This window comes from Bos mutus, chromosome 27 (assembly GCF_027580195.1).
Source record: "Bos mutus isolate GX-2022 chromosome 27, NWIPB_WYAK_1.1, whole genome shotgun sequence".
NCBI lineage: Eukaryota > Metazoa > Chordata > Mammalia > Artiodactyla > Bovidae > Bos > Bos mutus.
In genome coordinates this window covers 29,811,567-29,835,860 of record NC_091643.1, presented here as the reverse complement: position 1 = coordinate 29,835,860, position 24,294 = coordinate 29,811,567, and the positions used below count along the sequence as shown (strand labels likewise).

The 24,294-nt window shown below is 36.7% G+C and overlaps 2 protein-coding genes across 2 annotated transcripts; one reads left to right on the top strand and one right to left on the bottom strand.

Moving 5' to 3' along the window:
- The first annotated feature begins 9 nt into the window (after positions 1-9).
- CFAP96 (cilia and flagella associated protein 96) lies at positions 10-15,552 on the top strand. The gene is made up of 8 exons (XM_070364207.1): positions 10-357; positions 2,772-2,957; positions 4,053-4,272; positions 5,646-5,783; positions 5,878-5,953; positions 7,557-7,736; positions 13,029-13,195; positions 14,794-15,552. The coding sequence occupies exons 2-8, from the start codon at positions 2,858-2,860 to the stop codon at positions 14,840-14,842; spliced, it is 930 nt and encodes a 309-aa protein (XP_070220308.1). The 5' UTR covers positions 10-357; positions 2,772-2,857; the 3' UTR covers positions 14,843-15,552.
- A 2,683-nt stretch (positions 15,553-18,235) lies between these two features.
- Positions 18,236-20,953, bottom strand: CCDC110 (coiled-coil domain containing 110). The gene is made up of 2 exons (XM_070364253.1): positions 20,930-20,953; positions 18,236-20,627 (listed from the first exon to the last, which is right to left on the bottom strand). The coding sequence occupies exons 1-2, from the start codon at positions 20,951-20,953 to the stop codon at positions 18,516-18,518; spliced, it is 2,136 nt and encodes a 711-aa protein (XP_070220354.1). The 3' UTR covers positions 18,236-18,515.
- Positions 20,954-24,294: the final 3,341 nt, after the last annotated feature.

The window sequence follows — 24,294 nt, the reverse complement described above, 5'->3', positions numbered from 1 at the left end:
AACGGGGCGGGGAGCGAAAGTCTTAACGAATGATGGATGCAGGTCCTCCGCATCTTCTTGACGTCTTTCTGTTTGTGTCTTCCTCGATCCGTATGCGAACCCTCCACCGAGCCTCCCGCAACAGTCATTCTCGGAATGGATTCTCCCGTAGCCGGGGCAACGCGCCGCAGAAGGTCTCCGCGGCTAGGCGAGCGTGCGGACCGGCTGCGTGGCTAGGTCCAGCGCGGGAATAGCTCGCGCGGGGGCTGCTTCGTGGCGCTGGTCGCTCCTGCAGCTTGGCTTGGACTGGAGCTGGGACAATCTGATCTCTGATCTTTGTACCCTTCTCCGAGGCGACTTGGTACTCGCAGCCATCAGGTACTGTCTTTTAGATACCTAGCTACTCTGAACCTCTGTTTCCCTAATGGGACATCATTTTCCCCAGAAGTTTTCTGTCCCTCCTTCATCCCCTAGGGAACTTTATCTATAACTTTGGAAGGGTACTTGCCGTGTTCCACTGTGTTATACTTGCCTTGTCTAAGACAAGATAAGCTCCCTAACAGCAGTATCTATGCCTTTTAAAATCTCAGTTTTATAACTTCTACCAGCAAGCCCTACTCAGGAGGGTTTTGCAAAACGTTAAATAAGTGAATGAGTGATTTTGCCAGTGCTGTTCAAGAAGAGTTAGTTCAGTTCAGTCACTCAGTCGTGTCCGACTCTTTGTGACCCCACGAATCACAGTACGCCAGGCCTCCCTGTAGTGGAAAAATTCAAGGCAAAAACTCCCCTTTTGTTCCCTTTCCTTTCTATCCTCTGTGTCACACTTCGTTGGGTGGTTCCTATCTTCCTGGAGCCCACAATTTAGTGAGGGAAAACAGCAGTTAATTCAAGATCCTTACAATTCAGTTCAGTTCAGTCGCTCAATCATGTCCAACTCTTTGCGACCCCATGAACTGCAGCACGCCGGGCCTCCCTATCCATCACCAACTCCCAGAGTCCACCCAAATCCATGTCCATCGAGTCAATGATGCCAGCCAACCGTCTCATCCTCTGTTGTCCCCTTCTCCTGCCCTCAATCTTTCCCAGCATCAGGGTCTTTTCCAATGAGTCAGCTCTTCACATGTGGTGGCCAAAGTATTGGAGTTTCAGCCTCAACATCAGTCCTTCCAATGAACACCCAGGACTGATCTCCTTTAGGATGGGCTAGTTGGATTTCCTTGCAGTCCAAAGGACTTCAAGAGTCTTCTCCAACACCACAGTTTAAAAGCATCAATTCTTCGGTGCTCAGCTTTCTTTATAGTCCAACTCTCACATCCATACATGACCACTAGAAAAACCAAGTGAGGGAAAACAGCAGTTAATTTAAGATCCCTACAAGGTGAATGTAAAATAACCCAATATAAAATAAGCATCCATGATCAGGGCTTGGAGAGGGAAGTACATGGCGCTATGATGAAGTGAATTAAGGAAGTGAAGAATGAGCTAAACAATCAGAAGGATCAGTATTTATTGAGGAAGGAAAGGGGTAGGCACAGTAAAGTACCTGCCGAAAGTGAAACAGCATGTGCTAGTGTCCTGTGGTTGGAGAGAGGCCGACTTGAGAACTGAAAGACAGTTGGAGCTTAGGTTCCAGGGAGAGGGGTTCCCGTGGTGACAGGTGAGGGTGATAGTGGCCTTATGAGCCATTTGAAGGATTTGAGCCCCTGTAGCAGCACAGGAAGACTTTAAGGTTGCAGTGGAGATGGAGCCTTGAAACATGAAACAAATTGAATTAGTGCCCTCCAACTGACTGACTTTTAGTTTTAAAGCATAGGTGATCAGGGGCAGGATGGCAAGGAGGAGGAGAGGATGAGCCACAGATTCAAATAGGCAATCCTGTCATTGAAACAGCTTGCTCTAAATTCAAGGCAGAAGTTTCTTACCTTGGATTATAAACTGGGAAGTGTAAACCAATGTTTGTTTTAATCATCAACCTATGTGTCCAGTATCTAGATATAGTTGGCTTCAAAAATATTACCATGAAATGGAGGCAAGTATTCTTAGCTCATTGGTCCAACTTTTTAGAACGTATCTAATTAAAGGAAACATCTGAAAACGTAGTTGCATATTTAGAGTGATATTTCAAGAACTCATAGTTGCAGTCTGCTCTATAACAAATACTCTGAATTCCTTGTAGCTTTTGTTTTGCTGTTCTTCGTGTTTATCTTGCTTAGTCAATTGTCCTCTCTTCCTATCCCCGTTGTGAACTGATTTTGCCAAGTGGCACATTTGTTATATACATTTAAACTTGAAAAAATTCAAGAACTATAGGGTAATGCCTAGGTGTGTTGTGCATTCTGTAAAAGTAAGTTATAATTTTTAATACAAGGGACAATGTAGTATGTTTAGATAGAAGGGTTTAAACTAAAAACGACTGCCTTATATAATTAAGATCTTTCAGTCAGCTTTGAACTTCTCAAAAGAAGGATGTTGTTTATACAGTGTTTATACCACACTGTACCGTCATAATATTACTGTTTGTGACGGATGAATGGCAGTGCCACAGATAAACATTTCTTTGTAATTTGTGGATATTTCAGCTGGAGACTCAAGGGGAAGGTTCGTGGTGATAATTTTGAGTCTCTGTTATTCCCCCTAGGCTCCACAAAGTAGATTCTTTCCCCATGTATAGCTTGGGACTGTTGTTTTATGATGTAACTATGTGCATGTTAACACTCATAGTTTGGACTGAAACTGTTTTGGACTGAAAGTTAGAATCACCTTTTCCCTAAATTTTCTCCTGTATTTTTCAGTGTAGAGTAGAATTTTGCTGTAGAAGTAGCACTAAGAAACCCGCTGAAGTCACCAGCATAGAGCACCCAGCCAACAGGGAGCAGCCATGCCTGCGGAAGGAGGGAAGACGGATATGGAGAGGATTGGCCTCTTCAGTGAGATGGAATATATCACTGTGGGGGATAAATATGTGTCACAGTTTAATCGTAAGTATAATTTGGTTTTCTTTACAGCCTAAGAGTGGATGTTCCCTCTATAAAATTTTGATTTTAATGTTTGTTAAATGATCTTTTTAAATGGTCTGTATTTTAAAGCTTTAGGTATAAAGTTGAAAACACCTGTGAAATTTTAGTAGCGGTAAGAGATCTTTTTTTTTGTAAGATCAGGAAGCTCGTTTTCTTGGACTATCCTACTTTCATATATTCTCCTCATAGGTATTTGTATTTATTTTCAAGGTGCCTGGCAGTTTTCTTCCAGAATTTTTGTTTGTTTGTTTGTTGTTGTCTAATCGCTAAGTTGTGTTCGACTCTTTTGCAAGCCCATGGACTGTAGCCCTCCAGGCTCCTCTGTCTGTGGGATTTCTCAGACAAGAATACTAGAGTGAGTTGCCATTTCCTTCTCCAGGGAGTCTTCTGGACCCAGGAATCGCCCCAATCTCCTGTCGCTCCTGCATTGGCAGGCAGATTCTTTAGCACTGGCACCCTACCTGGAAAGCCCAAAAAGGGAATCACAACCATGAAGGGACTGAACCATTGGCTTTTTTTTTTCCCTTAGTTGGGACACTACTATACAAATAGCATTTACATTTACATCTAAAATGGCCATCCATGATCACTTTCTTGAAAATGAAGTGCCAAATAAATACCTGAGAGATTTTTAGAAGAGTCGTAAATAAAACAATAAAAAAGAATATGCTGATATGGAACATCTCTAAGATAAATTGTTAAAAAGGCAAGATGCAAAACAGTTTCCTATGGGAAAGCATTGGGTTCAGTAACCTGTAAGGCCTCTTCCAGCTCTCAGATTCAGAGTTTAAGAGAATCTCAATCTAATTATTAAAATGTTTTAATGGAAATGCCTTAGTTCTTACTGTCAGTGAAGCCTTTGATATGGATCTTTCAGTGACCATTTTGAAACAGCATTTAAGAGCTCAAAACTCAATGGCTCGAGTCACATTTTGAAACTTTTCTCTGTTGCCCTGGTGTTCTAGTGGCAAGGATCAGGAAAGTTTTCTATTATTTTTCATGTCCTTTTATTAATGGTGAGCTCAAAATTGTCATATTCCTATTTTATCTTTAAAGGACCTTTTAATGAATCTGCAAGCAAAAATAGACAGATTCTACCCGGGGGATCCAAAGAAATGTCCAATCTCCAGGCAGGTTATTTTGACCCCCATTTTGTAAGGATTTTTGAAGGTGAAAGCTATGTCAATCCGAATCAAGTGAGGAGACGGTACATGATGGAAGAAGCCAAGAAAAATCTAAGCAAAGCGTTCCTCCCTAGTAATGGAGAGAAAAAGCCGTAAGTATTGGGGAGAAAATCTTAAATCTATCTCCTGCATCACTCTCTCTCCTCCAGCCTAAATTATTGATTTTTCTGTAGGACTTACTTATGTATGACTCATTTTTTAAAGTGTGACTTTTAGGTTAAGTTTGTGTTAGATGGAGACAATTATATTGGGTGATTTAAGTTGCGGGGTAATTGATTAAGTAGATTCTCATTGTCACATTAAATTTTTAGTCATCTATGTCACTATTTTCTATCAGTTTATACTAATAAAACCAACTAAATAATGAAAATAAGTTTTAGTTGAAAATTTTGCAATAGTCAGACTAGAAAAAAAATTGCCTTGGGTCATCAAGTTTGTGGCCTTGACTATTTTTTCTGCTTTTTAAAACTTTAAAAAAGTATAAATAAAAAATGTGAAATTAGGAGAAATCTTTTTTGGGTAAAAAGGATAATTTATCAAAGGTACATTGTTTAAAAATCATGATGAAGTTACATGTAGGGGCTTAACGGTATTTTAGTTGTAAAAATTGTCAGGATAAGTTTCTTTTTCTTTAACCTTTAAATCCTTAAACTGATAAAATCATATAATCTATATGATATACTATAGCTGAGTTTTATAATATGATGTTAATTCACACTCAGTAACATTGACTCTCAATCTAGAGTTTATGACAGATGAGGATTAGTTGAAAAATAATTTTGTGCTTATTTGTGATTTTGAGATTAGTAAAGCTTCAGTCTTCCAAGTTAAATTGTCTTTATTAAAAGTAGAGAATGTCTTCTTTTCTGTTATTATAGTTTATCTTTTCCTACCTTTGTACACTTTGGAGAAGTGTGAACTATTTATTATTATTATTACTACTTTTTTTGGGTTTCTTTCTTTTCTTCGTAGATGTAAATTCCAATGTGTATTTTTGGGGCTACTACTTTATTTCTTTTTCATGTAACATATGTATTTTATCCTTTAAACAACTTTTTTTGTGTTCAACTTTCCCATCCCCTGGAACTAATATAATATTGTCAATAAACTATGCTTACATAAAAAATAACTTTAGAAAAAACACAGCGGAAGAACACACAAAGGGTCTATTTATTCTTGTGGTTAATTGAACTAATGTAAACTCTTCTAACCTCCTAGAGATTACTAAAGCTTTGTTTATGTAGAACATTTAAAATGGAATTTTTGACTTTGAATAATAGGGAAAAGTAGATTAAAAAAATAACAAAAGAGTTTTTTTTTTCTTACCAAAGTTAGGCAAGTCAAATCTACTGCGTATATTTTGCTCTTCTTTCAATAATATTTTATAAATTTTGGTGAAATACATATAACACAAAGTTCACTATTTGAACTTGCTTCTTTTTGTTCTCGTTACACTGTATTTAAGCTGTGGATTAGGAAGTTACTATGGAACCATAGGGGGACCAGTCCCGTTTTTCAGTGCTCAGTCTAAACCCAAAGAAAAATATGAGCCACCTGGAAAGAATTTATACACAAACCCAGGAAAGAAAGGAACTGGATATGGGTAAGATATTCCAATACTTTCATATCATTTGTTTTGAATTTAAAAAATTTAATTTCTGAACCCTGAAGTCATCATCATTATTTTCCTTCCTTAGCTATGCAAATATTACCATAGGTAAGCAGTTTTCACACTCTTCTGATCTCTATGATGCAGCAAAACTAAATAACAAGGTAAAGGAATCTCCTGTAACTTATTTCAATCTTTCTCTTATTTAGTTGACTTAGAGAATTCACTTGTGATCCAATTAGGGTTTATTTTGTTTTATCTATTTGTGTTATGTGGGCAATGGCAGATTGATGTTTAGGAATTGTAATAATTTTACCATTTTGATTTTAGATTCCCTGGCTGAGCTTTAATTCCTGCCATAGTTTATCTTCCATCTCTCTAAACTAGCTGTGAGACTTCTGTCAGTGTGGCCCGATCAACTCTGCTCTATTTTGATTCTAAGCATTGTATCCTAATCCTTAGCTGTATTCCCAACACACCCTAATATTTTGCGCCTAAGAAAGTAGTGGTAGTCCTTTTGGGCTGATCAGGCCATTATGGTGAGTGAACAGAATGGAAGAGTGTTGGGGAGAAGGGAGGAAGTGGAGACTAGAGAAGGATATAAGCTTTTAAATTTTCATTTTTTTTTCAGCATGCAGTCTTCAATAATTTTGGCTGTGGTGACTTTAAATGGCAGTGAGATAGATGGAGGAGGGCATGGCAACCCACTCCAGTATTCTTGCCTGAAGAATCCCCATGGATAGAGGAGCCTAGTGGGCTATAATCCATAGTGTCGCACAGTCGGACACGACTGAAGTGACTTAGCATGCGTGCACACACAAGATAGAAGGATAGTGGCCAGTTTTGCAAATGGGCATGTCCAAACCCAGGAAAAGTTTTCTGTTAAATTGATAAACCTTGGTCATTTGAAAATAGTCATCTCTTGTTTCTAGTATGGACTCTTCACTTTATATAAGATTCTATGTAAACTACTTTTTACATAGAATAGAATAATATATTCTATAGGAATGATACCTAAGATATAAATACGTACAAGGCAGTTTTATCAATAGCTTAGTAATTAATCTTTCATCCTAAGTTTATGGATATAAGATACTTTTCTCTCTTTAGAATAAAACTCTTTCATTCCACATTTAGAACTTACTATTCATAAGTCAGAAATTTTATGTCCCTGAATTTCCTAAAATAATATTGTAACATAAAAGTGTTGTAATTTAAAAAGTAAGTATTCCTTATTCTTAGGAGAAAAGCTGACTTTTTTTTGAAGGCCTACCGTGTGCCAGGTACTTTGAATACATAATCACATTTAATCTTTGTCGCAGCATTAAGGGTCGGGGGAATGTTACGATCGTCATTTATAATTGAAGAAAATGTGACACTGAAAGGGTCAGTAACTTTCCCAGTGTCCCTGGGAAATGCTAGAAAGCAGGAAGGAGTTAGGGCTTGAACTAGAAACTGACTTTTATTTTTAATGCATTATATCATATTATAGAAAGTTAATAAAGATTTGCTCAAGTGATATATCTATATACATCAAATAAGTTTATATTCAAGATGAACAATCATAGCTGTGCTTCTTCCTAAGCATATCTTTTGTATCATAAAAATAGAACATAGCAAAGGAATGTTTTAAAAAAGTGAACCCAGCAGTATATACTTAAACAATCTACATGCTTATATTAAAATTTAAAGTTAAATTAACTTTGTTACTTGCAGTGTTTAGTGATTTTTGCTATCTAATATAATTTCAAACTCCTTAATTTACAGAAAGAGAATGAAGAACATCGTCGTTTACTTAAAGGGACAGCTTTCAAATTAAATCTTTACCCAAGGGAATATTTTGATACCAATCCTTACATGTCTGAGAAACCTTTACCACCAATTAAAAAAGTAGAGAAGAAAGAAACAGTTGGAAACCCTTTTAAGCCCTCTTCTCCTGGCAAAAAGGCAAGTTAAAGTTTTTAGAATGAAAAAATATTAAGCATCATATAGAAATGTTGCCTCTTGCTGTCATATTATTTCATTTCCCATTTGTTTATATTCATGCCATGAATCATGGAACCCGTTTTGATGAAATTATGATAAGTCATAGAGTGTGGATACCATAAGGAATAATGATGCCCTTATGAAATAATTATTCAGTTCAGTTCAGTTCAGTCTCTCAGTTGTGTCCAACTCTTTGCGACCCCATGAATTGCAGCACGCCAGGCCTCCCTGTCCATCACCAACTCCCGGAGTTCACTCAGACTCAAGTCCATCGAGTCAGTGATGCCATCCAGCCATCTCATCCTCTGTTGTCCCCTTCTCCTCCTGCCCCCAATCCTCCCAGCATCAGACTCTTTTCCAATGAGTCAACTCTTCGCATGAGGTGGCCAAAGTACTGGAGTTTCAGCTTTAGCATCATTCCTTCCAAAGAAATCCCAGGACTGATCTCCGCAGAATGGACTGGTTGGATCTCCTTGCAGTCCAAGGGACTCTTAAGAATCTTCTCCAACACCACAGTTCAAAAGCATCAATTCTTCGGCGCTCAGCCTTCTTCACAGTCCAACTCTCACATCCATACATGACCACAGGAAAAACCATAGCCTTGACTAGACGGACCTTTGTTGGCAAAGTAATGTCTCTGCTTTTGAATATGCTATCTAGGTTGGTCATAACTTTCCTTCCAAGGAGTAAGCGTCTTTTAATTTCATGGCTGCAGTCACCATCTGCAGTGATTTTGGAGCCCACAAAATAAAGTCTGACACTGTTTCCACTGTTTCCCCATCTATTTCCCATGAAGTGGTGGGACCAGATGCCATGATCTTCGTTTTCTGAATGTTGAGCTTTAAGCCAACTTTTTCACTCTCCACTTTCACTTTCCTCAAGAGGCTTTTTAGTTCCTCTTCACTTTCTGCCATAAGGGTGGTGTCATCTGCATATCTGTTATTGATATTTTTCCCGGCAATCTTGATTCCAGCTTGTGTTTCTTCCAGTCCAGCGTTTCTCATGATGTACTCTGCATATAAGTTAAATAAGCAGCGTAACAATATACAGCCTTGACGTACTCCTTTTCCTATTTGGAACCAGTCTCTTGTTTCATGTCCAGTTCTAACTGTTGCTTCCTGACCTGTATACTGATTTCTCAAGAGGCAGGTCAGGTGGTCTGGTATTCCCATCTCTTTCAGAATTTTCCGCAGTTTATTGTGATCCACACAGTCAAAGGCTTTGGCATAGTCCATAAAGCAGAAATAGATATTTTTCTGGAACTCTCTTGCTTTTTCCATGATCCAGCGGATGTTGGCAATTTGATCTCTGGTTCCTTTGCCTTTTCTAAAACCAGCTTGAACATCAGGAAGTTCACGGTTCATGTATTGCTGAAATAATTATTACTCATCTCTAAAGTATTTTAATTTACAATGAATTTTCTAAGCACCTGTCTATATCTTAGGTATAGTTTTTCTCAAAACCATAAAAAGTTAGGCCATCTTTAGTTTTTGAAGGGTGGTTAAAATGAAGTGTCTCCCTTCTGCTGAGGTTTACAAGTGTGAATAAAAATCAAAATCTCCCTTATAGTTTATAGACTTAGTTTATACCTTAGTTTTTTTTTCTGTGAATTGTGTGTTCCTTTTCTTGCAAATGTTCAATTAAGATATTTGTCTTTTTCATATTGATCTGTAAGATCTTTTCATATATTAAGGATATTGTTTTATCATTTTTGTTGAAAATAATTTTTCTAGTCTGTTGAGTCTTTGACTTTGGTTATAATATTCTGTTCTATTCAGAAATAGCAATAATGATTTATCATTATAAACTATAAACTTTATAATGATAAAAACACATAAAATAATGATTTTGTCAGTCCTCTGTGCTGAGTTTGTGTCATTCTCAGAATAACTTTCCTTCCCAGCAACGTTAGTGAAATATGCATTCTTGATTTCTTAACTAGTTTTATCTTTTTGCATTTAAATTTTCATCTGGAATATATTTTGATGGTAAGAACAAGGTAAGGATCGAGCTTTTATCTTTTTCAAAATTCAGTTTTATGGACAGAAGGATGCTTTGAGGGGAGGATGTGTTCCATAGCTTGATTGCCTTTGTGGTTTCAAGGGTGTATCAGCCAGTCAGTTCAGTCGCTCAGATGTGTCTGACTCTTTGCGACCCCATGGACTGCAGCACGCCAGGCCTCCCTGTCCATCACCAACTCCCAGAGTTTACTCAAACTCATATCCATTGAGTCAGTGATGCCATCCAACCATCTCATCCTCTGTTGTCCCCTTCTCCTCCTGCCCTCAATCTTTCCCAGCATCAGGGTCTTTTCAAATGAGTCAGCTCTTTGCATCAGGTGGCCAAGTATTGGAGTTTCAGCTTCAACATCAGTCCTTCCAATGAACACCCAGGGTGTTCATTTAGGATGACTGGTTGGATCTCCTGGCAGTCCAAGGGACTCTCAAGAGTCTTCTCCAACACCACAGTTCAAAAGCATCAATTCTTCAGCACTCAGCTTTCTTCATAGTCCAACTCTCACATCCATACATAACTACTGGAAAAACCACATCTGTCAAAACTCACAGAATCTGTAAACTTAAAATGGGTGCAGCTTATTATACTTGGACTTAAGTAAAAAATTTTTTTAAAGAGCCAATTGTTCCTGATCTCACAGATAGAATAATTAACACCCCTGTTTTGAAATGCCACTTTATCAAATAAAAATTCCCAGTTTTAGTGTTTTTTTCCCCCTGAATTTTCATTCTATTTAATTGATATTTATTTCTATCAGTACCAAACTATTTTTAATTATTATTGCATTTTAATATTGGGTGGTCTAGTCTCTTCTTATTCTTAAAATAAGTTTATATGACTGTTTTCCAGTAGTATTATTTAGAACTTTGGAATTATTTTGTGAAGTTCTGAGGAAAAAAGACCTTTGGTGTTTTGCTCTAAATTGAGATCTTTAGATTTTAGATTGTATTAGCATTTTTATACTTTGAATCTTCTTATCTAGAATTAAGCTACTTACAGAAACCTTTATTTGTCTTGTAGATTTTTATATTTTGTTTCACATAGATTTATGTATCATATTTATTCTTATTTTAAGGTCCTGGTCAATAGTTTCTTTTCCCCATCAATCCCCTTATATTATTTGTTCTTATTAAAACATCTGATTTTTTTAAAGTAACTGGCACTTTATTAAATTTTATATTCTAATAGGTATTTCATTGATTCTCTTTGGATCTTTAGATATATGATTATATTATCTGCAAATAACTTTGCTCCTTCCTTTCCAATATTTCTCTCTCTCATGTCATGCTTGTGCCCAGTGTTTAGACATGATATGGGGATCATGGGAGTACCTCTAGCGTTCATGTTTAAATAAATAAGACTAAATCAGGAATGTTTGTAGAATTATGTTGAATGTTTTAGTATAATCTCTCTAGACCATCTATGTTTTTCTCCATTAACTTATTATAAGGTGAGTAAAAGTAATAGATTTCTTGAAGTGATTCTCACTTGACTGTGTTGTATTAATCTTTAAGTGTGATACTGTGTTTTATTTGTTAATATTTTATTAAGTATTTTTGTATCAATTATTATAAGTGTTGTGACTGGTTTGTATTTTTTACATTCCTTGTTCTATTTTGATATAAGTAGATGCTAGCATCTTAAAGTAAGAGTTTAATAGCATCAAATATATCTTTTCCTTGAAAATTTAAAAGACTTCTCATAGTAAATGTTCTGAGCTTAATTTCTTACATGATGTCCATCTATTTTCTGTAGGTGTCCTCTCTCTGAGTCACTTTGACAATATTTTTCTTTGAGAACCATTCATTTAATTCAGGTTTTCAAATTTGTCAATGTAGAGGTGTAAAAAAATATTATCTTACAGTTTTTGATATTCCATGTATGTATAAATTTCTTCCACCTATTTCTCAATCTTTATAATATAGATTTACCTGTTAATTTTTTAAGCATCATCTGGTGAGTTGGTTTACTTACCATATATATTTTTCCATTTTCTATTCATCTGTTTTGCTTTTACATCAATTAATCAACTGTATTTTCTTTAGATTCCTTATTATTTGTTGCTTTTAAACTAATCCATATGTCTCAATCTTGATAACTTGAAAAATAACAACCATATCTTTCAAATAAATCACATTTTCTTATATATCTGGCTTAGACACTGTAAGAGAAAGGATGCCTAATTAAATGGATTATTGTGATTGAATAGAGTTTTCTTGGTGACCATATATGATGAAAATCCTGTTAATATGTATCAGTTTAAAAAGTCAAAGTAACTGTTTGTTTTGCATATAGGTCAAAAATGATTGACTTCTCTTAATAGATTATAAGAAAAGTACAACGTATAGTACAGTTATTCCTCAGTATCAATGGGGGATTGGTTTCAAGACCACTGCCCGCTACCCCCAGAATACCAAAATTCAAGGATGCTCAGGTCCTTTACATAAAATGGCCTAGTATGTGTGTGTAACCTTTGCACATCCTCCTGTATAATGTAAATCATCTCTAGACTACTTACAATATCTAATACAATGCAAATACTATGTAAATAGTTTCCTGTGCATGTCAAGTTCAACTTTTCTTTTGGGGAACTTTCTGGAATTCTTCATTTAAAAAATATTTTCACCCTGAGATTGGATGAATTTGAGGATGCAGACCTTGCTGGTGTGGAGGACTGATTGTGGGTTATGTTTGCCTCTTACTCTCTTTTTCTATGTGCTTTTCCTTTATTTTTATTAAAAACTTTTTTTTCAGTATCTTCCCCATCATTTACTGATGTTTACTGAACTCGTCTTGTGCCAGGCTTCCTTTTGGATAAACCTTACTTCTGGCCTCATCTTTTGTCCTCTGGTTCTGAACCCTAACTTCTTCCTGTATCAAAATACATGTGACCTGGCTCTCACTCCCTCAGGAATGGACTCACATCCTCTGTAGTTCATAGCCTGATCTGATAAACTCACTAATATATTAACTGTTGGCAATAGTTTAGAATATTACCTTCTTATAACTATATGCATTTTAATAGAGAACTTTTGGAATTATTGTGTCTTAACCCATAAAATTGGTGGTAGGAAGACCCTTTGATGGTATTTGAATTAAACAGAATAAACAGTTTTCTTTAAATGTAAAACCAGCTCCATGTACAATACACAAATATGTATGACCGTTTTTCACATTTAATTTTTGTCAGAAGCATTTTGACAGAACCACATTAAATTGTCTCATTTTTACTTGTAGGCTGGTGGAATGAAGGCAGGAACATTTGATCCTTACCCTTCACATTCTGCTGACCCTTACGTGGTTAAATTGAAAAGCCTATCCAGCAAAAGTGCTAAGGTTTTCCATCCGCCAGGTGGACCAAAAAGCAGACCAATTGAAAGTATAATGGCTTTGAATGTCAAAAGGTAGTAATATTAGCCCATAAATTATTTCCTGCTTTTAGATTTCTTCAGAGTATTATCTTTTATTTATATATACTTTTAAAAGTTGACAAATCTGGGTGACTTTAGAAATCTCAGCTGCTTCTTTATACCTGCCCTCCCCTGTAGAAGTTCTTTCCCATCTTCTGAAATTCCCAATTGAAAAAGCTTAATTTATCTGTACCAAACAGACACAGTTTCGATCCCTGGGTTGGGAAGGTCCCCTGGAGAAGCAAATGGCAACCTACTCCAGTATTCTTGCCTGGAGAATCCCTTGAACAGAGGAGCCTGGTGGGCTACAGTCCATAGAGTCACAAAGAGTCAGACATGACTGAAGTGACTTAGCATGCATACATGCATATATATATGTATATATTTCACTTAGCAGTACATATTAACATTGTCTGTTTCTTAAAAGGATCTTTTGACTCATTAAATTGTTATCTCTGTATAGGCCCCAGACTCTCAGTAATTGTGTGGACTCTTAATGACACTTATTCTGTCTTTAACTTTTAAATAACCCTCTATGAGAACTAGAAATATTCTGATTAATTAAAAATACTTCGAGGAAAAGTATATGTATATTATTCACGTATCATAAAACTCATATCTTTCCTAGGTTTTGAGCACTCTCAAAACTGAAAAGTTCTTAGAAGTTCAGAATATAATTTAGAAAAGGACAGCCTGTCATTCTTTTGTTATATGTGAAAGATCATAAATACTAATAATTCATTTGATTCCCTTTCTGCCTATTCACTAAAAAAGTTTTAATGCCAATTTGACTGACTTACATACTTCTAACTTCATTGTAATCATACAATGGATTGGGAAAAGGACATCAAATTCATATGCCTTTTGTAGAAACACTAGCATCTTTATTACTTGTAGATAATGATTGTAAGAACATCATTATTATAGTCACAAAAGTAAGGCTGCCCTTCATTATTTATATAGTTTAACTGTTGTCTATAGGAATATTTTTTTGCAGGCTAGTTGGTAGAGGATTCATTTGGGAAACAAAGATGTGGAGCCTTTTTTCCATGTCCTTTGACCTTTATCCTTTGACAACCGAACTGACAGTAAAGTTAGAATTTTCCTCAACACACTCACACTCAAATGAATGGAATTTTGTGTGGGGTGGGGAGGAGTGTGGTTTCAAGTTGTGTGGCTATCCGGAGAACAGAGCTGAGAAAATTCTATGATGCTCTAGCACACATGTTTAAAGCAAAGGAAAAAAGTATCGATTGTTCAGAAGTTTATCATTTGTTTAGTATTTTGAGTTTATTGAAATATCTTTTTTTTACATTATCACAAATATTATCCTAAATCAAGTTTTAGCTTCTTTTAGCCTAATTTTAAAACTCTGAGAAGTAGTATTTAAAAGTAGTAGTAGTATTTAGTCTCATAAACCATTTTTTCCCTCTTATATTACATTTTAAAAGTATATCTGATATACATGAAGCTTTTTCTTTAGTGAGAAAATTTGGTTTTGTTTGGATTGTTAACTTTTAATTGCAAAATGTTTTTTTTACAAGAATACGCAGATCTATCAAATTAAATGTGCATTTATTTTCCAATTTTAGAGCACTAAATACGAAGAACTACAAGACTGCTTCAGTACAGTCCTATTAGCATCTGGAAGACAAATAACCTTACAGGTCCTGACTACCAAAAATACACTATCAAGTGCTTATTATTTGAAAAAGTATATAAGATGTGTGGAACAAATAGCTCAAACATTTAGAAGAAATTTAAGGCTGTGACTCTAATGCTCTTCCTTCTTTTCCTACTGTTACATCAATAAATGACTAGTATTTGTTAATAATTGCTCTGTTTCTTGATCTGTGTTTCTGAGGAGATGTTTAGGACTGTTTGAAACTGTTATAAAATCTCAAAGTGTACTCTTTAATTTGACATATTTTGCTCCTAACATTAAGAATATTGCCGAGTTGGAGGGTAGGTATGAAAATGGGGACTGGAGGGGTAGAACGTGCACAATGAATGCTTATTTTTCTATTAAGTGGTATCGTTTTTCTGGTTTTTTTTTTTCTGAGATTAATTTTTATTGGAGTGTAGTTGCTTTACAGTAAATTCTTATTTTGCTATTCCTTCTCGGAGGTATTTGGAGGTTGAGTTGACAGCTATCCAAGTGTCTCGGTCCATTAAAGCATTCTTAACATCAGGGAAGTACTGATCCAGTCTTATTTAATAGATTCTCATATACATGCGTTGTATAGTGAGGCAGATAGCTCGGTTAATGTGGTGTGGTGCCTTTTATGTATATCCCGTATAAAGCATCAGATCTGCCAGTGGCAGCCCCAGGCTGAGCAGGGTTGGTGAGGGTGTGGGGGGGGTGTGGGGGATGGGAGACTGGGGATGCACTTTCAGTTCAGTATCTTATACAAAATGGCCAGGTTTCAATGGATGAAGTTGGTCCTTGTGTTCTCTCATTCTCCTCTGTAGCTGCTTCTCTAGGTCTTATCCTCTTCCTTCCCATGTTACCTCTTCACTGGCCCTATCACTTAAAAAAAAATCTGTTCTTAAAAGTTATGATTTAAATACATTCCTGTAATTCATAGTGAGGTATCTCTCAATAGTTCTCATTCAGTTGGGGTGGGGTAGTGGTGGTATTTAAAAGGGAAGTTTAGAAAGATGGTAACAATAACCCTGTGTACGAGACAGCAAAAGAGACACTGATGTATAGAGCAGTCTTGTGGACTCTGTGGGAGAGGGAGAGGGTGGGAAGATTTGGGAGAATGGCATTGAAGCATGTAGAATATCATATATGAAACGAGTTGCCAGTCCAGGTTCGATGCACGATGCTGGATGCTTGGGGCTGGTGCATTGGGATGACCCAGGGGGATGGTATGGGGAGGGAGAAGGGAGCAGGGTTCAGGATGGGGAACACATGTATACCTGTGGCGGATTCATTTTGATATTTGGCAAAACTAATACAATTATGTGAAGTTTAAAAATAAAATAAAATTAAAAAAATAAAAGGGAAGTTTACAGTATCTATTAATTAAACTGTGGTGTTGGAAAAGACTCTTGAGAGTTCCTTGGACTGCAAGGAGGCCACACCAGTCAATCCTAAAGGAAATCAGTCCTGAATATTCATTGGAAGGACTGATGCTGAAGCTGAAGCCCTAATACTTTGGCCACCTGATGTGAAGAACTGACTCATTTGAAAAGACCCTCATGCTGGGAAAGATTGCAGGCAGGAAGAGAGGGGAGGAGAGAGGATGAAATGATTGGATGGCATCACTGACTTGATGAACATGAGTTTGGGTAAGCTCCAGGAGTTGGTGATGGACAGGGAAGCCTGGCGTGCTGCAGTCCATGGGGTTGCAAAGAGTCAGACACGACTGAGCGACTGAACTGAATTGATTAGTACAATGTGTTGGAGGAGTTATTTTTGATTCATGGTTTTTTTCTTAGTACTCGTCCCTCTGCCATTCTAGGCCTCCCAGAGCGGAAAATCAGAATGTGTAGAGGCTGCAGTGCTCTGCTTCTAGACCCAATTTTTTCTAACGGTGGAGAAGCCAAGTCAATCCAGATACACATGTGACTTTTGAAAGGGATTCAGAGGGTACAGAGAAGTTTTCCTGTTGTCAAACGTATATTTTTATTTCATGCCTCATCACTGTTTACTTTTTTTCTAAAAGAATAAATTTTTAAAGACTGAAAAAAGTTTTCTAAATGAATATTTAAGATTTTTATTTCCTATCCAAAGGACAGTGTGGAATGAACATCTCAAAGACAGTATCAGGGGTATCATGAGCCTCAGATCAGAATACATTTGTCTCAGAGTAGCTAAGTTTTTTCCAGGTAGACATAAATGAATAAAAATTCATTAAGTTACATAGTGATAAATGTCACCAAACAAGCCAAGGCTAAGGTGTTCCCATCTCTGCATTCAGCGGAGGCTCCAGAGCTGCTAGGGTAGGCTAGAGGCTACTCTGCACCCACCCTAACAAAAGTCTAAAAAACCAGGCTCATAAGGATCTGACTGAAAGAGAATTAAGCACAACCAATTCCAACAGAAGTAAGCACAACCCAGCACAACCAGGTCCAACAATCTGTAAAGGAAGACACCAAATTCAGACGCTCGACAATGTAAAATTCACAAAAATCCGGGTTTCGCTGGTGGCTCAGTGGTGAAGAATCCACCTGGCAATACAGGAGACACAGTTGCGCGCTCTGATCTGGGAAGATCTCACATGCCATGGAGCTACTAAGCCTGTGTATGTCACAGCTACTGAGCCTGTGCCCTGGAGCCCGCGAGCAGCAACTGCTGAAGCCTACGTGCTAGAGTCGCCTGCGCACCGCAGCTAGAGAAAAGCCTGTGCAGCAACAAAGACCCAGCATGGCCAAAAATAAACAAGTAAATACAATTATTATTTTTTTTTAATCCATCTTCCAGTTTAAAAACAAAACACAACTACTAGACATGCCAGGAAGCAGGAAAATGTAACCCACAACCGGGAGAAAAATCAGTCAATAGAAATGAACCCCATAATGGTAGAGAAGATGGAATTAGCAAATAAAGACATTAAAATGGCTATTTGACCTGTTATTGTATTTAAAGGAAAAGCTCAGAGTTTTCTCTTGAACTAACCACTGTGTGACTTTTTTCATGTTGCCTGTTGGAATTGGAAGAACCCGTGGGAAAGTTCTGCCTACTGCTGTTGCTGTGAGCAAGAAGCTCCTTTGTCTCTGATCCAGGATTCTCATGTCTTCCACTGGAACCCATGACACCGCGTCAGGCTATAACACATTATTAGCTTACAAACTGGATAGAGTCTCAAGGTATTTATAGTTCTTGACAGCATGAGAATATATACCTAATTCCAATTTCTAATTAAAAACTAGCCCAATCAATTATAAGGTAATCATAATCATATGTGGAGGTAAATTTAAAGCTTTTTGTTGAAAAAAGCACCTGGATGAAAGATTTTGAAATATTGTTTTCAGAAATTTATTTACATGTCTTGGATGGAAGCAGTTGATACAGTTTACTTGGAGTTCCTGGGGGAAAAAAAAAGAATTTTTGAAAAGATGGGACTGCTAAGTGTACTGTGGAAAAATAATAATTAAAAAAATTTCCTGCTTGCTACCAAAGTTGCTTTAGCCATATACAATATATAGAAGTCGTATAAATAACACATCTCATCAAAGGACCAAAATCTCTAAGTAATTCGACTATGTAATGAATTGGATACAAATCTTACAAAAATAGTGTTCACTTTCTTATTACTGTCCTCTGGCTAATGCCTGATAGACAAAAGAAATTTTAAACACATTTCTACGAATCCACCAAGATATACATACCTTTCAAACCAAGGGCTAAAGGCCTATTCCCAGGACTAGAGGTATCTTCATAAATATCATAGATGTCAAAATGGAATTTATCTTTCCTTGAAATGTGACCCATTTTTGAGAGGTCAATATGGTGACTGCAGATTTTTTCACTTAGATTTGAATATTCTCTTTGAAGATTCCGCATCTCAAATTCCAAGGTGTCCCTTTCATTCTCTATACTTCTTACATAATTTTCTAAGAGTATTTTGTCTTCCTCAAGTCTACTGATGCTGTTTTCAAATTTTATACTTTCTTGACTATTTTTTTTTAGTTCCTCTTTTAGAAGCTGATTATCGGTCTTAATTTCCATTAACATTTTTGATAACAGTTCACATTCATTGCCCATTTCTGACAAACTATTCTTATAAATACTTGCTTCTGACTTTGCATTTTTTATCTCTTGCAGAAAATTCTCTTCCGCAGTAGATTGGTATGTTTGAATATCCTCAATTTCTCTTGCCATCATCTCTCTCGCAGCAGTAGATTCTTGTAAGGTGGTTTCAAGATTAAGCTTTTCATTTTTAACTGTTTCTACTATTTGAAGAAGTGTCTCTTGTTCGATTTTTGCCAATCTTTCTTTCTCTTTCAGCTGCGCTGTCTCTAGGCGGGTCTCTTTCAGTTCATTTTCCAGTGCCCCTTTTTCCTTTAGAAGCTGATGAGTTTTTTTCTCTAACATTTCTTTTTCCTCTTGTATCAATAGAATATTTGTTTTCATTGATTCCATTTCTATGCTCAATCGTTTGTTTTCATTATTGACAATGGCCATATCACTTTGAGTTTTGTGTTCCTTGCTTTTTAGTTGATCTAATGCTTCTATGATTTGTTGATTCTCCAAAGAAAGTTGACTGTTTTTTTCCTCGAGGGTTTTATTTTGTCCTTGGAGAACATTATAGTTACTAACTATTTTTTTCAATTCTTTAAGACATTCTTTGCCATCTTCTTCTGTTTTAGTTAACTTGGACTGGAGAGTATTCTTTTCTTCAACCAGTGTCTTAAGTTGCTTTTCATACATTTCAATTTTCTGTATCAGAGATTGTGTGGTAAAGACAAGAGGTTTAATTTTTGTTTTAAGGGTTAGGTTTTCATTCTCTAGTTTCATTACTTTTTTCTGTATTTGCATAGATTCTTTCAAGTAATTCTGTAAGTACTGAATTTTTGCTACACATTGCTCAGTAACAGAATTGACTTTGGATGTTTTCTCATTTTCAAATATTATTGATCCTTGTTTTACTGTAAATGGTTGTTTTTCTTTGTCTTTCATTTCATATTTTGTTGGGTCAATGAATGCCAATGCATGTCTCGGGACTCTGGAATGGAGTTTTAAATCTGCAATATTCTTGTCAGTGATAGGAATTTCTTTATTGTTTTTCTCATTCCTTTTTCCCCTGTGTATTTCGCTCCTAGATAATTTTTTACATTTCCTACAAAAATTCACATGGAATTTTGACACTGTTTCCCTAAGTGGGAGCAATTTGTTTACTAATGCCTCTAATTCCAAAATTCTCTTTGATTTTATATCTTCACTTAAGTTACTTTCAATATTTTCTTCCTTAATGAAATTGTTTTTTTCTTTGTGAACGGGGGGCAGGTCATAATTCCCATGCCTTGGAACAGCTTTTAAAGTCTGCAGTTCGTTTGTAAGTGCCAGTTCCCTATTATGTGACTTTTGAAGCTCTTCCTTCATTTGTTTAATGGAATGGCAAATATCATCTAAATTTTCACAAAATCCATTCTTGAGAAAAGGCATTGTCATTCTGGACTTATCCAGAATTAGCGTCTCAGCTTGAGACATCCCATTTTGAGGTACATTAGGTAGAAAATTATAAAAGTTATTATAATTCTTCAACCCGTCAGAATTTTCTGAAGCTGAATTATCTGTCGAAATTCTCAGAGGTAATGTGTCCTTGAAATGTATCTGGCATGGAACATCTATACTTTGAGGAAGACTGTCAATACTATCACTACTGAATTTTTCTTCTGCTGAATGAAGAGTTCTGGAATCCTCAAAATGATGAATTTTCTCTGTAGAAAGGGTTTCTTCTTGATTCTCTATAGGCTAGTAAAAATAAAAATCATACTATGTACTATCATTCGCCACATGACCGACAAATTAAGACAATATTTTGGGGAGGATATATTTTTACAACCAGAATGAACATTTTCTCCATTTCTGCAGCAGAGAAGCCTAACAACTATGGTTCATTTTCTGCAGGAAACTCTACCTTTATTACAGACCTGTAACTCTGGTTTTCACAGTTTGCTTGGAAATTATACTTATTTTCTTAAGTAGTGAGATAGCAGGGCCAACCCCTCAATTTCAGAAATAGAAATCCAACATTTCTCAAGAGACCATCATACCTTGATGGGGAAGACAGCAGCCATAGTTCAAAGGGAAGTTTAAAGAAAATGAAAAGTTTCATTCCTTCTGTATGTCAACCTTAGCTTGTCTTCCTAGTTTCAAGTGTATCTAGGGCTGTGACTGTTCTGGAAATGTGAGTTCTAATAAGTGGAGACACACAGTGAGTCTGGTTTGGACCTGTTCTAGAGAACTCAGAGGTCTAAGTCAATCCTAAAAGTAGGAGAACTCATAAGTGGACAGAAAGGCTATAAAAGCTGCCTTGCATTTCAGTTTACTTGGGAATCTTTAGATATCTGGACTAAGTCAAATGCCCTTCCTATGCTCTTCTAAGAGAAACAAGAAAATTGTAGAAGTATGGAGGAGGAAAACATACATCTTTCAGGGTTTTCAGGACAGGAGTTTCCTTATTTTCACCTCTGACAATCCAGTCACCCTGTGAAGAAGGGGAGAATGTAAAGATGAAGATCAAAGGTTGTAACATTTCTGAAGTACCGAAATGTAGAAATGATCCTATGTTGAAGAACATACCAAAGCCGTTTCATTGTGTGTGCCGAATACTAGATTTTTTTCTGGGTTAAATTGTGGGTTTTCTACTTCAATGATACTTTTGTTCAATATTTCACTGATTTCAGACTGTACCTTTAAAAGACAAATTAAGACTATCAGACCTTGATTTATAAACTTATGAATGCACAAGAATAATAGATATTATAATTAAAAGATATCTTTAAATTTCCTACACATAAAAATTGACCATCATATAAAATATAAATTAAATTAAAATTACTGTAATCTCTATTGAAGGACTCTTTAAGAAAAGCATGCCTTTACTATGTGATTATAAAATGAGAAAGGCTTAACTGAGGAAAGCAGAATCTTCTGAATCAAAATAACTTTAGATGTTTGTTTTTTATGTTGTTGAATAAATCAGAGATCCTTGATCTTTGTCATCAGAGTGGACTCTGTTGTGTCAGCCTCAGGAGGCTTTTGTCTTCTCTTCCCGTTTCCCCACTCTTGCTTCTAGTACAGGAATGTCAGGGTGAAGTTTATATAGGGCCTCCAGTTGTATGTGTTGTGTTCTGTACCCCCAGAATCCACACCCTGTCCTGTTAACACTACCCCTTGTTTCTTCTGGATAAAGACCCTGTGCCTTTGGCGGTGGTAGAGAGCCCCCCTCCAGCTCCAAGGGGTGAGCATGTGACCAGTTAGGGCGTTGCCTCCCTCTGAACAGGGACTGCTTTCAAGAATGCATAGGGGGCCATCAGAATCAGGACAAACTGCTAAGAGAGAAAAGCACAGTCTCTTCTCTAACTGGAGCCTGGAAAGATAAAGGCCGGAACTTTTAGCAACCCTTTTGCTACCACCTGGAGTCTGAGAATCCGATACTGTCAAAAGCAGAACCATGATAAGGAGGGAGGCTGGTTCTTGGATGATGTAGTCCTGGTCACACAGATAAAGCCATCCCCAAGTGCACTATCCCTGGGGTTTTCATTGCCAGATCTAACAAAGTGCAATTTCCCCTTACTTTGAGTTAGATTTTGTATCACTTATGACGAGAGTTCCTATTTTTAGACTGTATATAGGTAGCAGTTTAAACATACTTAAAAAAAAAAAAATACAGGTATAACAATGTAGTTTCCTCCAAATTTGGAGTCTAGAATAGATTGCAGCTCTATTTTATCACATTTAGTTTCAAGTTATCGAGTGGCTAGGGGTCGTCAGCTTAGACATGTACGATGGTATCCTCAGTTTGCATATTTTCTATGTAAATTAAAAGAAACATACCATGCTAACATTTTGCAGAGTCTGTATTCGGAGAGCCTGAAACGATTCCAGTTGTTGCTGAAGGGCCTATAACAAAGTTATACAGGGATGGAATTGAACATCTGTAGGTGAACATACACTTTGTTATGGGATTCCCTAGTGGCCCAGATGGTAAAGAATCTGCCTGCAATGCAGGAGACCTGGGTCAGGAAGATCCCCTGGAGAAGGGCATGACAACCCACTCTGGTATTCTTGCCTGGAGAATCCCATGGACAGAAGAGCCTGTCAGGCTACAGTCCACGGGGTCGCACAAAGTCGGGCACTAATGAAACGACTTAGCACGCATGAATGCACACTTTGTTAGAATTAAAAAAAAATATCCCCCAAAGTTGCCTATTACAGGGATCACGTGGAGGGTCAGGTGGCTGGCTTACTAATCATTCTTGCTCACTCTCAAGTATTCTGAGAAAGATCAGACTTTACACAGGTTTTCTGAGAAAATAAAATGAAATATACTCACTTTCAATGCTGATTGTGGTTGGATTTGATTTTCTGATTCTGATACACAGCCGTGTTCTAAAAAGTAAAATTGAAAAATGATGTGATTTAATTCTTAATTGTTATTTTTAAACAATGTTAATGGAAAGCAATCTCTTAGCTTTCTTGGATGGTGAGGCAAAGAGATAATGAGATGACTGATGTTCACATTAGGATAAACCCAGTGCTACCAGTATAACGAATTAAGAAATAATTTTCATCTGACTTAAAATACTGCACCTACTTGAGGTTGTAACAGTGGTTTTACTTTTATAATAAATCATTAACTTGTAACACCAAACTTAGAATACTCTGAAACTTAGATATCTTTGTTTGTTTCAGGGATATAAACTATATATTTTTTGGTATAAAAATGAACAATTCTCATATGATGGGAGACCCTTGGCAAAGTACTATATGGGTCTCAGTGTCTATGAAACAGCCATGTGATGTTTTTCTTCCTTAATCTGGAAAACAGTTTGGATTAATAGAACATAGGTCTTATTGTGTTCTTAAGCAAAGTGCTATATAAACATCCGTGTGTTCCTTCCTAAAAAACAGATCATAGATCTGCAGTAGAGGAGAGACTATATAATGTTTGCAAGTTTCATGACAAATGCAAAATTTTTATTTAAAAAATTTTAAAAACATGTCCTGAATGAAATGAGAGTTACATTAGAATGCTCCCCCTAGGCTGGCAATTTCTGATATTTAGGAGAAGGTTTCTAAAGAGTTCAGCATAGCTCCTTTGGAATGAAAGTCTGCCAGATGTTATAGAAACTGGTTGCAAAGCGTCTTCCCTCCCATCCCGTCCCAATCTGGCCCTTATCACTGAGAGAGCAGCTCTGGTTCACAACCTGGAGTCATTTGGCCAACTGAAGAATCCCACCTTCATCACAGAGCAGGGATGGACAGTGAGTCCATCTGGTTACTGCTCAGCTTTGCATCTTACTGGGAATAAAATGGTAGTCAGAAATGTTCGTCTCAGAGAGGAAAAAAGGAACTCAAGTTAAGGTCTGGACCAGTCCTGTAAGGCATCCCAAAGTTTTTCAAACTCTAAAAT

Excerpts from the sequence above, each read along its gene's own strand:
- CFAP96 (XM_070364207.1), top strand. The coding sequence starts at position 2,858 with ATGCCTGCGGAAGGAGGGAAGACGGATATGGAGAGGATTGGCCTCTTC. Across the intron at positions 2,958-4,052 it reads ATATGTGTCACAGTTTAATC|GACCTTTTAATGAATCTGCA; the intron begins GTAAGTATAATT and ends TTATCTTTAAAG. Across the intron at positions 7,737-13,028 it reads CCTCTTCTCCTGGCAAAAAG|GCTGGTGGAATGAAGGCAGG; the intron begins GCAAGTTAAAGT and ends TTTTACTTGTAG.
- CCDC110 (XM_070364253.1), bottom strand. The coding sequence starts at position 20,953 with ATGGCTGCTGTCTTCCCCATCAAG. Across the intron at positions 20,628-20,929 it reads CTGCTGTCTTCCCCATCAAG|CCTATAGAGAATCAAGAAGA; the intron begins GTATGATGGTCT and ends TATTTTTACTAG.